Genomic DNA, 13,540 nt, shown 5'->3' with positions numbered 1-13,540 from the left:
TTAGGAAAGGATATGGAGGTTTTAAAAGAGGTCAGGTGTCTGTCAGGTGCTACTGCCAGCAGAGATAAGAGGCGTATTCTTAAGATACTCAAGAATGCAAGTAAGGACTGTGATGTTGATGCTATTATACATCTTGGCACAAATGATCTATCCCAAAAAGATGTACTTTCTGTGAAGAATGATTTCCAGAGCTTGGGGTATGAACTTAGTAGTGTAGGTTGTAGTCTTATCTTTTCAGAGGTTTTACCAGTATATAAGGAACAAAAAGGGAAGGGCCAGCATGTAGCAGAGTTTAATGTGTGGCTAAAGGAGTGGTGTAAAAGGGAAGGCTTTGGTTTTATTAGTCATGATGCCTGCAGCTGGTCCAGTGAAAAACTGTACAAAAGAGATGGTTTGCACCCATCCAAGAAAGGGACTGAGTTGCTTGGCATTACATTCACAGATTTTCTGGATAAACATTTAAACTGAACAGCGGGGACAGAGAATTAATTGATACAGAACATTTCTGTCCCCAGCAATCTAAAACTCATATCATTGCATGCAACATAGATGTTTGTGCGGGTAAGATTATCACTCCCACTGTCAAGCAAAACCAAGCATTTAATAATGAGTACCATGCCATGTGCATGAATCATAAAAGTGGCAAGAAAATAGGGGCAGTCAGGCATAACACAAGTTATGTAGGCAGTAAACACAGGGTCAATCAAAATGGACTCAAATGTCTATGCACCAATGCACAGAGTATGAGGAATAAACAGGGTGAATTAGAAATTCAAGTTAATGAGGACAGATACAATATTGTTACCTTTACAGAAACTTGGTGGGATGAAACCCACAAATGGAACATACAACTAGAAGGATTTAAATTATGTAAAAGAAATAGACCAAATAAAAGAGGAGGTGGAGTTGCACTATATAGAAGAAATAACTACATCTCTACAGAAATAGAGCCCAAAAATGATAAGAACTATCTTGAATGCATTTGCATATTAAAGGTTGGGTGGGGGGAAATGACATTGCCATAGCTCTATACTACAAGCCACCCAACCAAGCAGAGGAAGTAGATGAACTTTTTGCTAGTGAGCTAACTAAGGTATGTAGGAAGCACACCACAATAGTAGTGGGGGATTTTAACTACCCTGACATCAACTGGGAAACAAACTCTGCACCAAGTGGAAGATCCAACAGGTTTCTAACGAACCTAGCAGACAACTTTGTTTCCCAAAAAGTAGAGAAGGGAACAAGGGGATTGGCCATATTAGACTTCATTCTCACTAACAGAGGAAATGATAGAAGGTGTTGAAGCCATAGGAACCCTGGGGGCAAGTAACCATGCAATATTGGAATTCAACATTATGCAAACACAAGTAGTAGAACAAAGTCAAACTAGAGTCTTGGATTTTAAGAGAGCTAATTTCAATAAACTTAGAGCTTGGGAAGAATTCCATGGATGAGAATCCTCAAGGGGAAAACAACTCAAGTAGCTTGGGAAATTTGTAAAAATGAGATTACAAAAACTCAGTCTAGCACAAGACCAATGAAGAAGAAAAATAACAGCTTCCAAAAGAAACCAGCATGGCTGCATAAAGAACTCTCTGACAAATTGAAAGACAAAAAAGTTAAGTCTAAAAAGTGGAAAAGGGGACATCACTAAGGCAGAATATCAGCAAATAGCCCGAGCATGTAAAGATGAAATAAGGAAAGCTAAGGCTCACAATGAAGAAAGGCTTGCCACAAAAGTAAACATAACAAAAAAAGCTTCTTCCAACATGTTAAAAACAAGAAAAAAGTTAAGGAAACAATTGGTCCATTGCAGGGAGAAAATGGCAAGTAGGTGACAAGCAACAGGGAGAAAGCAGAACTATTTAACTCATGTTTTGCATCTATCTTTACACAAAGGGATAAAATAGTCCAACTTATCAAAAACAGCACCACAAAAATCAGATTAGGAACACAAATTGAAATAGGGAAGAAAATGGTAAGTGAGCACCTGTCTTCCCTAGACGAGTTCAAATCAACAGAACCGGATGGATCACACCCTAGGGTTCTGAAGGAACTGGCAGACGAGATCTCAGAACCACTGAACTATATCTTTCAGAGATCCTGGAGCACTGGGGAACTGCCAGAGGACTGGAAAAGCTGATGTGATTCCCATCTTCAAAAAATTGGGGGGGGGGGGAATAGATCCAGGAGACTATAGACCTATCAGCCTGACCTCCAGTACCAATACTGGAAAAGATAAGCAACGAATTAGCGAATACCTAGAAGTAAACAAAGTAATAGCCAAAAGCCAACATGGGTTTGTCAAAAACAGATCATGCCAGACTAATCTTATTGCATGCTTCGACAAAGTGCCAAAATTAGTGGACCAGAGGAATGTCGTTGATATAGCTTACTTGGACTTCAGTAAGGCATTTAATAAGGTAGACCATAACCTACTACTAGTTAAAGTAGAAGAATGTGGGTTGATCAGCATCACCACCAGATGGATTCGTAACTGGCTGACCCACCGCACTCAAAAGTAGTCCTCAATGGAACTGTATCCACATGGAGGGAAGTATGCAGTGGAGTACCCCAAGGCTCTGTTTTAGGCCCAGTACTCTTCAACATCTTCATCAATGATTTAGGTAAAGGAATAAATGAGAAACTGATCAAATTTACAGCTGACACCACGCTGGCAGGAATAGCCATAGTCCAGAAGACAGGCTTAAGATACAGAAGGATCTTGACAAACTTGAACATTAGGTACTATCTAATAAAATGAAATTCAATGGTGAAAAGAGTAAGGTTCTACATTTAGGCAAGAAAAACAAAATGCACAGGTACAATATAGGTGGTACCTTGCTCAATAGTAGTAACTGTGAGAGGGATCTTGGAGTCCTAGTGGACAATCTTTTAAATATGAGCCAGCAGTGTGCAGCAGCTGCCAAAAAAGCCAACACAGTTCTAAGCTACATAAACAAGAGGGATAGAATCAAGATCAGGTGAAGAGTTAATAACACTTTATAAGGCCTTGGTAAGGCCACACTTGGAATACTGCATTCAGTTTTGGTCGCCATGATGTAGAAAAGATGTGGAGACTCTAGAAAGAGTGCAGAGAAGAGCAACAAAGATAATTAGGGGACTGGAGACTAAAACATGAAGAACGGTTGCAGGAACTGGGTATGTCTAGTTTAATAGAAGGACTAGGGGAGACATGATGGCAGTGTTCCAATATCGCAGGGGTTGCCACAAAGAAGAGGGAGTCAAACTATTCTCCAAGGAACCTGAAGGTAGAACAAGAAGCAATGGGTGGAAACTAATCAAGGAGAGAAGCAACTTAGAACTGAGGAGAAATTTCCTGACAGAACAATTAATCAGTGGAACAGCTTGCCTCCAGAAGTTGTGAATGCCCCAACACTGGAAGTCTTTAAGAAGATGTTGGATAGCCATTTGTCTGGAACGATATAGGGTTTCCTGCCTAGGCAGGGGGTTGGAGTAGAAGACCTCCAAGATTCCTTCCAACTCTGCTATTGTATTGTATTGTATTTGTTAAGTTTGGTGTTCTTAATACATCCGTCCTACTGCAGTTCCACCAGTCCTCCATGAAGGAAAATACTTTTTTGGCTACTGATATCCTTTGATCCAACACTGTTAAAAGGAAAAAGGAAGTAAGATACGAGTTCTCAAAGCCTCTGCTTTCTAAGAATTCCCTAATCTTCAACACCATATTTTTAAAAGGGTGTTAGGAGCTAGGAGGAAGTGAGTTACAACTGCTTTCTGTCAGTAGGGATAAAAACGGAATATAAGTTCCTGGTTTTAGATAATATATTCTTGGAATTCTTTTCTCAGGTGAAGGCAACCCTGTCATTTCTGCAGATGATTTAAAAGAATGCTTGAAGAAACAATTAGAGTTCTGTTTTTCACGGTATTGTGCCTTTTTTATTGTATTAGTGTATTTATGAGGTTAGTTTCAGCTAAATAGAGCTACTTGGCATGCTTTGTGGATATTTTATAAGAAATTAATTTGAAAATCTAATGACAGATATCTCTAGAGGCTCCCAATGCTAATAATGAGATGTAGATATAGTTGCAATGTCAGATTGAGCTAAAACACCTCAATTAAAATACCCAGAAATAAAATAGAGAAATAGTTTATTTTTCTAATAACTGTCCCTGCTTTCTTGGGGATAAATAAGTTGAATACTTTAATTTTAAATACAATTGCCAAAGATATTCAAAGTAAAACCTCAGTTTTCTGGATTGTGATGCAATGGGGTTCACATGGAAGAGACCAAATTCCATTGCAGTTTACATAATTGGTGTAATTATGTCATTACACAAACATCCAAATTATTTGCATAATTTCACATCATTAATGACCTAAAAATGCATAACTTTTGTTGCTGTAATGTATTCTTTGATACAGTTGATTCAGAGAAATAATAGATACCCTTTCCATCCAAGTTTTTTATTTTTTATTTTGCTAAAACAAGGTTTTCTGCAAGCTAGTTGGGAATGATATTAATAATTTAGTGTAGTGTATTAATAAATGCTTGCCAGAATCAGCTTGGAACAATGTGGATAATGCGATGTGGGAGCAAAGAAATACTTAAAATGTTTATAGCCATTTACTTTTCCACTTTAAATCTGAAACTATTTTTCAGTAATAATATCAGATTATATTGTTATGGTGATTCTTTAATTTGGGAATATGATCAAGATTTTGTTTAAAAATAATACCTCCTTTAAAAGTAGCTGGGTGTATTATTAACTGCTTAAACTGTTTCTGGGGTTAATACATTGATTTCTTTTGAAAAGAAAATAGTACCGGTATTCGTTTTTTAAAAAGTTAAGTAAAATGTTTATTAATTTAATTCTAGTGAGAATCTATCCAAGGATCTTTACTTGATGTCTCAGATGGATAGTGATCAATTTATTCCAATATGGACTATTGCCAATATGGAAGGAATTAAGAAACTGACAACCAATATGGATCTTATTGTGGAAGTACTAAGAGGTATATAAAAATCTCATTTCTGTGTGAATTCTATAGAATTATTATTCTATATAAATCTCTTGTCCTGACCTTGTTATTGCATAGAAATGGATATAGAGGTATTCCTTTTTTAGCAACTACAGGGACCAGTAGTTCTATCTTTAATTGATGATGTTGCTAAGTGGGAAATAACATGTCTGTGACTGTTTTTATTTTCCTCTCTCACCCATCCTTTGGAATGATCACTCTGGCACTTGGATAATTAGCAAGAGGGGAATTGATGTTTTTAGTTACTTTCTTTGACAAAAAGGGATGACAAAAATAGGTCAGGTACAAGAGAGGCTAACCAGATATCTCTGCCCTACCAAGTTTAGAAAAAGGGGGAAAAAGCAATCTCTTTCGACCCTGACCATTTGTTCTCTCCATTCCCCTTGCAGAGTAAATAGATTTGAGAGAAAGGGATTACAAGAGAGTTAGCAGACACACTGGACTGTTTGTGTATATATTCAGAATTGGCACCAGTGCATTCCTTTCGATATGTATTCCCCATTGTATGCCTGCTAACCCTCTTGTAACCCTTTCTTCTCCTATCTTGGCAGATTAAAAAAAGGTAAAAGAATCCCTGTGGATTTTACTCAGCTAGTTGTTGCCGACTATAAGAGACGGTAATTTCTGTTTCAAGGCCATTGAGCCAGCACTGTCTGAAGAACTTTCTGTGGTCATGTGGCCAGCATAACATCACATAACACTATTAACTCTCTGAAAGGGGCAGAATATAAAACCAACTGTTCAGGCACAGGATTGCATTAACATTTCCAGTTGTCATAAAACATCTCCCCTACCACTTATAGTGGTTGCATCTGAGTAATTGACAACTTGTTTATAGTTATAGCAATAGCACTTAGACTTACATACTGCTTCACAGTGCTTTACAACCCTCTCCAAGAAGTTTATAGAGTCAGCATATGACAATCTGGGTCCTTGGAAGGATGGAAGGCTGAGTCAACCTTGAGCTTGGTGAGATTTGAACTGCCAAATTGCAGGCAACTAGCAGGCAGCAGAATAAGCCTGCAGTACTCCTTTCTAACCATTGTGCAGCTCTTATGACTGTTTACCAAGTGCCCCATCATCATGTGATAGCCATTTGCATTTTTTTTTCTGCCAGCTTCTCTAGAAAGTCAATGGGGAAGCCAGCAGAGAAGGTTGCAAGCTATTACTGCCTGCCAAGAGGATTCCCTCTCATCTCTGGGAACTGGCTAAAGGAGCAGCCTGCTAAGAGAAACAGAACTCCTTCAGCAGGGTGGAGAAATGAAGCTCAGGTCCCACAGGTTCCATTCCCACAGTCCACCAGAGAAGTTCTCTTTCCCACACAAGGAGAGCTGAATTTCATACAAATGTGGAGCTTAGATCCTGAAGGTCCACACTGTGTTTTGCAACCCACCAGAGATGTTTTCTACCATGTGCAGAGGAGCTAATCCCAGCAAGCAGTTCTTTTGCTGTGTCTGTTTAATGACCCAGAAGATTGCTTAATGACTGCAACTGGGAATGCTGGGTTTGCAGTTATTTAGTAAAGCAGTCACATGGGCCTCTTGCTTAACTGCTTTGCTGAATGACTGAGATTCTGGTCCCTATCCTGGTAATAAATTGAGGACTACCTGTAGTTAACCAAATATGTATTTTCTAAAAATATACCTGAAACTTGCCCCAGTACAGAGTATTATACCCATAAATACAGAAAAGTATTTTAGTGGCATACATAAAATCTGTTGTGCCAGATGACGATTCTCTAACAGAAGAATGAGCAGAGTTACATACATTGAGTACTAAACAGTGACCATATTGTTTTAGATTAAGTTGAAATCTGAAGAAGGAGATTTTCACCATGCTTTCTCAGTGTATTTTCAATAAACAGAGTTCTGTTCTGTTTAATTTAGCTTCTCCTATAGTCCAAGTGGACGAACAAGGAGAGAAAGTTAGACCAAATCATAAGCGTTGCATTATTATCCTTCGTGAGATCCCTGAAACCACACCAGTAGAGGTAAGTGTCTTAAAATGTATTACAAATATGACAGTGTGAAAACAACTTCATTTGCAGGACAATAACCAGTAGGTTAAAGTAATGTTTATATTTGATACAAGTTTGCAAGTGAGAGATGGTAATGTATTTGAGCTACATCTTGGTTTTGAGCTAGATTTGATGGACTAGAAATATTTGGCAATGATTGTACTTCTAAAATACCTGTATTGTTTACCACATTCTTGTAGTAAGTATTCTCATGTAATTTGCCTTTAAAAAAAGGTATACAGCATTCCTAGTTGTAAAGAATAATGACTTTTTCTTAGCTATGACAGTATTTTTTTTAATTGTTAATTTCCTAAACACTTTGATTTGGAAAGTCACAAAATGATTTTATATACTTAATATTAACCATTGTTTGGAAATTAAAATGAAAATAGTAATTTTCAAACTATTGTTGCAGAAATTAAAATCCCCCTGCAGCATGGATAGGATTTTTTAAACATAATTGTTAATGTATTTCACTGAAATAGTCTTTATATATTTAATCCAGGAAGTAAAAGCACTATTTAAGAATGAAAGCTGTCCCAAAGTTATAAGTTGTGAATTTGCTCACAATAACAACTGGTACATTACATTCCAGTCAGATACTGACGCGCAGCAGGTAAGAATAGCATGCGTTCTGAATTTCATTTCACTAATGAATTCTATCTTTTTCTAGTGTCTCAAATAAGTCAAAGCAGTTTGAAATTCTTGCTTTTAAATATGTCAATTTAATAAAAAATAGATTGTAATTATACATTCAGAAACATAGGTGGAGCAAAAGCATTGGAATCTTAATAAAGCTTATATGAAAATACTTTATTAAGACTACGAATAAACAACCTACACTTAACCAATAGCATATATGCAAACATGTTCTTGCTATCTTCCCCTTCAAGCATGTTCTCATACAGTTAATCTGAAAGTGGTTGGAAATATTTTGGTGTTCGGTCTATTCAGTGTGGCAAGAAATCCTTTTGTTGTCCAAAGCTTGCAGTTGGAAATACAAACTGCTTTTCATAGAAGTCCTTTTGTTAAACAGGAACATTGGATTTTAGACTCTTTCAGCATTTCTATAGACTGCTGCTCTTCAAATATTAGGTGCATAAGATTTTTGCAGCTCTACAGATGTGCTGGTATTTGCAGCTTTCAAAATGAAATTATTTAGAACATTGTCAAATCAAGACTTTTATTAAACCAAACAACAAGACACCCATTTCTATGAAATTTCTTTGCTGTATTAGAATCCTGTTTGATGTGACCTGTTATATTTTGTGCTTTCTTTGAATCTCACTAATGTCTTTAGGTTTGTATGTAATTTCATTCTGGAATTTTCTCTAGTTTAATTGAAAAGTAGTAGCCCCTTTCCCCTAAACTATATATCTAAAACCAAGTTCAGCAAAATTCTGTTTTTTGTTATTCTGATGACCTTGTGAGGATGTTACATTTTGGTCTGAGATTTTTCTTCCATTCATTCTCTAAAAGTAAGTAAAATAACCTGTGTTAGGATTCTTGGTTGTATTTCCCAACTCCCAGATATCTAGTTTTGCTTTGGAAAAATCATGCTCCTTGTCAGAGTTGCTTACTACAGATGTACGGGTCAATTATTTTGACTTTATCCTATACAGGATTCCAACCTCTGTTAATTCATACCTTCCAATTTCATCAAAATCATGTAAAATGGCAAATCATTTGAAATCTTATGTTGTCTGCACTTCATTTGGGCCCTCTTACCCTACCCTATTACCCAAGCTTAGCAAACAATACCTACGCTGACTGCAGCCCATTAATTGCTATCCTACCTAAGACTCTCTGATACCATCTATCCCAGCAAAAAATCTTTCCTCCACTTTCAGTATTCCAAAAGGTAAGGACGTTGATAATTATAAGCAGCTAGGTGATTGTAAAGAGTCAGGAAATGGCAGAAGATGTGCCACTGCACGCATTGCTGTTTTCCAAAAGTCGAAATGAAATACTTCCTGTCCCAGGATCACAGCTATGGTTTCTTCAGTTCCACTGATCCATTTGGTACCTCTTCCACTTTCTTTAGCAGTCATTTTGCATCAAGAACAACTTGTGTTCATCTGAAATGTGAAATCAGGAGAACTTCCCAGCAGGTTGGTGTTGAGGGAGGCTTCACTCAGAATGTCACTGTGCCTGAATGTCAGACCCTATATATACACAACTTATATGTAAAATGTTATAGGTATCTCCCATTCAGTTTGGTGAGACATTGTGAATCTCAGACACAGTGCTGGTTCTTCTTTTGGTAGAATTGTGCTTTCCTTTGCCCTCCCCTCTCCCATCGGGTAAGCTCTCTAATCTCCCATTGCTCAGCTAGAGAAAATTCCAGAACTTTCAGATGCTTTGGTTTTGAATACACTGATGACATTTAATTTCAGTTATAGGTAAACTAGCTGTTGTTTTATCATTTATCTTAGATATATTGCTTTGCACAGGTATTTATTTCTGGGATGTGATTTATAACTTTAAATAGAGAAAATTACTGTTTGTTTTAAAGAAAAATCTACACATGATTTTTGAGAAAAGATTTGTTTCAGAAAATATGGGAAAGGAAGGTAGTGTAATTTTCTTAATGCTTTAATAAATATAGCAAAGTTGAAATGTTGCAGAAGTAACAAAAGAGTGCTGTAGAGTTACTTATATTTCAGCTTGAAATCAATCCTGGAAATTCTTTAATGTTTTTGAAAACGTTATACTGATCTGTCATTGGATATTTTTATATCTGTACAGGCTTTTAAATATTTACGGGAAGAAGTTAAAACCTTTCAGGGCAAGCCAATAATGGTAAGCTTTATTATTGTATGTATATCTCAACTTATAGTTTAATGCTTAAACTGTTCAATTATACTTATAACTACTTAATCACTATTAGATTTTCATTAGTATGATTATCATAATGTTTATGTTTTTCTACAGGGTGTCATAGATGTAATACTTTGAAGCACCAACTTTAGTTCTGGTTTAATTCAAAGTTAGCTATGTTACGGTTAACTATGAATAAGATTACAAAGGATTATTTCTCATATAATTTTGTGGTAGTTTTAATTGCAAGAGTAATCTTGTCATGGTAAAATCTTGATAAAAATTGAACATGAGGAACTAAAAAGAGAAGAAATATTTGTTCCAGACAATGATTGAAAAGTGTATCTATTAAACTGAACTGCAGTTGCTCCCAATACAATCTGCAAAGTGGTTCAGCAAAGAATCTTAAATTGGTTGCAGGAATAATCAGGAACTAATTTGAATTGCCATTTTTAATTGGAGATCCCCAAATTTTAACAAAAGCTAAAAGTAAAGCTACAGACAACCTGTCAGGAAACAGATGAAATACAAACAGTAACATTTGTGTCCTGTAACGGTCTTTATATTTGTTATAATAAATATAGCCCAGTTTAAACTTTCTTATACAGGCCAGGATAAAAGCCATCAACACATTTTTTGCAAAGAATGGTTACCGGGTAGTGGATTCCAGTGTTTATGTTCAACCGGTTCAAACACAAGCACAGTTTGCCTCACCACTGTTCATGCAGCCTATATACAGTCCTCAGCAGTACTCCATCTATAGTATTGTGCCTCAGACATGGTCTCCAAACCCTGCACCTTATTTTGAAACACCCCTGGTAAGTACCTAACGTTTGTGCTTTGCAGTGTTTGCTTTGCTTCAAAATATATACCTCTGTCTTAAAAATAATGCCAAGTTCCCTGTCTTGTAATGAATGTCTTTTGACCCTCATACAACATTGAATTGATGTTGGAGTTGCATATTCTACTTTTTGTGACTCGGGGAGTGGAACACTGATAACTCCAGGGAATTAAACATAGTCATTTAAATTCCAGATAGAAAATATTTATGCTTATAGCTAAGTGGAGTTTCCAGAACCATGTAGATTGGCAGTGCAACTATTTGGCAGACAAAAGCGTTCTTCACAAATTTGAGATGCTACTCTGAAATTAAAATATAGTGGCACAAATTAATCATTATCAAATATATAAACAACTATTTTCATTACAGGTAGTCCTTGACTTACAAGAGTTCCTTTAGTGACTATTCAAAGTTACAACAGCACTGAAAAATGTGACTATTGACCAAGTTACGACCTTTGCAGCATCCCCATGATCATGTGATCAAAATTCAGATGCTTGGCAAGTGGTTCATATTTATGATCAAAAGGTCATGTGATCACCTTCTGACAAGCAAAATCAGTGGGAAGCCAGACTCACTTAACAACCAGGTTACTAACTTATCAACAGCAGTGATTAACTTAACAACTATGGCAAGACAGGTTGTCAAATGTCTCACTTAACAACAGAAATTTTGGTATTAATTGTGGTTGTAAATTGAGGACTGCCTGTATTGATAGAACTCTAATAGAAAATAAAGTTAGATCTGTTTTAATAGTGAATATAATGAAATGCAGTTTGCATTGTCCTAATTCTATATTTTTGAACTGTTTAAAAACTGGGTTGTTGATTCCAAAGCAAAAGCTTATGTTTCGTGAGCAGGTGTTTATTTTAAATGATAATCTGGTCTGAATGTATCTTTTCACTGCATTACTATATCAATATTATTTTAGAAATTATTTTCCAAAAGTAATAAATTTGAGAACACCTCCAACCAATGCATAGGCATCCAAGTTTATATTGTAACAACAATTATTGTGGAAATTATATAGGTGTAATACTTACAGGTAGTCCTTGACTTTAACTTTAATGGAGCCTGGAATTTATGTTGTAAGTCATGACAGTTATAAATCAAGGCCTTTACGTGACCAACTCAATTGTATGGTTATTTTTGCAGCAGTCTTTATGCTAATACTGTAGTCATAAAATGGATTCATTCCTGTGGGCAGGTTTTGTTAGAAACCAGAAAAATCATTGCAGTCATGTGACTGGAATGCTGTAACTGGCTATAAGGGCATGCCAGTTTCCAAGTGCCTGAAATATGGTCATGTGACCATGGTGGGAATACCCCCGGGGTGTCAAACTCAGGTATGCGGCCGATGGGGTGCTTAAATCTGTCCTGTGGGGCTGGCCTGGAAACACCAAAGCAGTGCTTCTGCAAGCAAAAACAGAGCTTTGGGGGCCTGTGCCCAACCCCACCCACCCCTGGCCTTCCGAGGTCAAACACAACCCTGATGCGACAGTCAAAGAAATTGAGTTTGGCATCCCTGAAATACACTGTCAGAACTCCAGAATGGGATCATAAGTAGATTTTGGAAGATTTTATCATATCCGTGACCATTCATTAAGCAAGAAGGATTACCTGTACTTCCTTGGTTTTAGCTGTGCAGCTGTTAAAATTGCAGTTCTGAGAATTTGTATTCAGTTGTTTGCAGTGAACCTCATGATATATGTCGTGCTTACTTCAGGCTCCGTTTCCGAATGGTGGATTTCTGAACGGCTTCAGTTCACCAGGTTCATACAAGACAAATACTGCAGCATTGAGTATAGGTCGCCCATTCCATAGAAATCGGTAAGAAAGTTGGCACCAACCTTTTTGGAAAGTAAAACTTCTATGTTTATATTGGGACAATCACCAACCTTGTTCAATAAAAAGAGTGTGGTTATTTTATCTGTGCTCATAAGTGAATTTCTGTCGACTCCTGCTTCAGTTTCTTATCTATTATATTTTCTTCAGCTTTATATTTTATTTTCTTCATATCTAAAAGAATAGTTTTGCTAAAATCTACAGGAAATTTAGTTGGGTTTTGAGATTGACAGCTGCAAAGAAAGGTCCTTTGTTTTTGGCTTTTTTAGTCTACATATTATGTTTGATGAGAAGAATCATCTTTAATATATCATGGCAATATTTTGGTCTACATTTGTTTTAATCTAAAACTAACTTCATTTCTTTTTAGTTAATCTCATTGTGTTGTTCTTGTGCCATATCCGTCATTGGATATTGGCAATCTATTGTTTTAATTATGATACCCAAATCAGTCTTTTATTTTTAAGTATCTTCTGACAACACGTCATTTTAAGAAAACATTTTTGAAATATTTTTTCTTGAATTGAAAATTCTTCATTTGCTCATTGCTTATAGCAAACTCTATATGAACTCTATAAGAACTCTGTGTGTCCTTATTTTCCTTAAGAAGTCATTTCTCACAGCTGTGGTAATTATTTGTTGCATTATTTTGTAATCGTAAAAATTTACCAAAATCCTGGCATCATTGAGGCAGCCTTAAATGAAACAGAATAAATAAATAGATAAATGGTGGCAGAAAAAACAGTAACTCCAGTTCTGCTACAAACTGTCTTGAGTTGTAAAAGAACTTTGCTAAAGCAACTAGAAACCTATACTCACATTTTTCAGTTTGAGATTGCAACGCATAAGCTTAGCAGTTCCCTACCCATGTATAACATTGAAATCTAATAATAGAATTGTTTGTTTTGGACCAAGAGTTTGGTGGATTGGGACTAGGGGGAAATTCCAGAATGTGCCAAATAGGTATGTTAAACTTTTGGGCGACAAATAT

At 36.3% G+C, this 13,540-nt stretch overlaps 1 protein-coding gene across 5 annotated transcripts in view; it reads left to right on the top strand.

Moving 5' to 3' along the window:
- Window positions 1-13,540, top strand: part of LARP4 (La ribonucleoprotein 4) — a 47,828-nt gene that overhangs the window by 19,082 nt on the left and 15,206 nt on the right. For all 5 annotated transcript variants that reach the window (XM_014061799.2, XM_014061797.2, XM_087710371.1 and 2 more), the window contains 7 exons: window positions 3,832-3,907; window positions 4,863-4,999; window positions 6,913-7,016; window positions 7,549-7,659; window positions 9,792-9,845; window positions 10,472-10,681; window positions 12,431-12,534. In XM_014061799.2, the coding sequence (XP_013917274.2) occupies window positions 3,832-3,907; window positions 4,863-4,999; window positions 6,913-7,016; window positions 7,549-7,659; window positions 9,792-9,845; window positions 10,472-10,681; window positions 12,431-12,534 (796 nt within the window). The remainder of the gene's footprint in view (window positions 1-3,831; window positions 3,908-4,862; window positions 5,000-6,912; window positions 7,017-7,548; window positions 7,660-9,791; window positions 9,846-10,471; window positions 10,682-12,430; window positions 12,535-13,540) is intronic.

Source organism: Thamnophis sirtalis, unplaced genomic scaffold, assembly GCF_051295495.1.
Source record: "Thamnophis sirtalis isolate CommonGarterSnake01/CBP01778 unplaced genomic scaffold, rThaSir2_p1.2 scaffold_3, whole genome shotgun sequence".
NCBI classification, from domain to species: Eukaryota; Metazoa; Chordata; class Lepidosauria; order Squamata; family Natricidae; genus Thamnophis; species Thamnophis sirtalis.
This window is presented reverse-complemented; position numbering and strand designations above follow the sequence as displayed.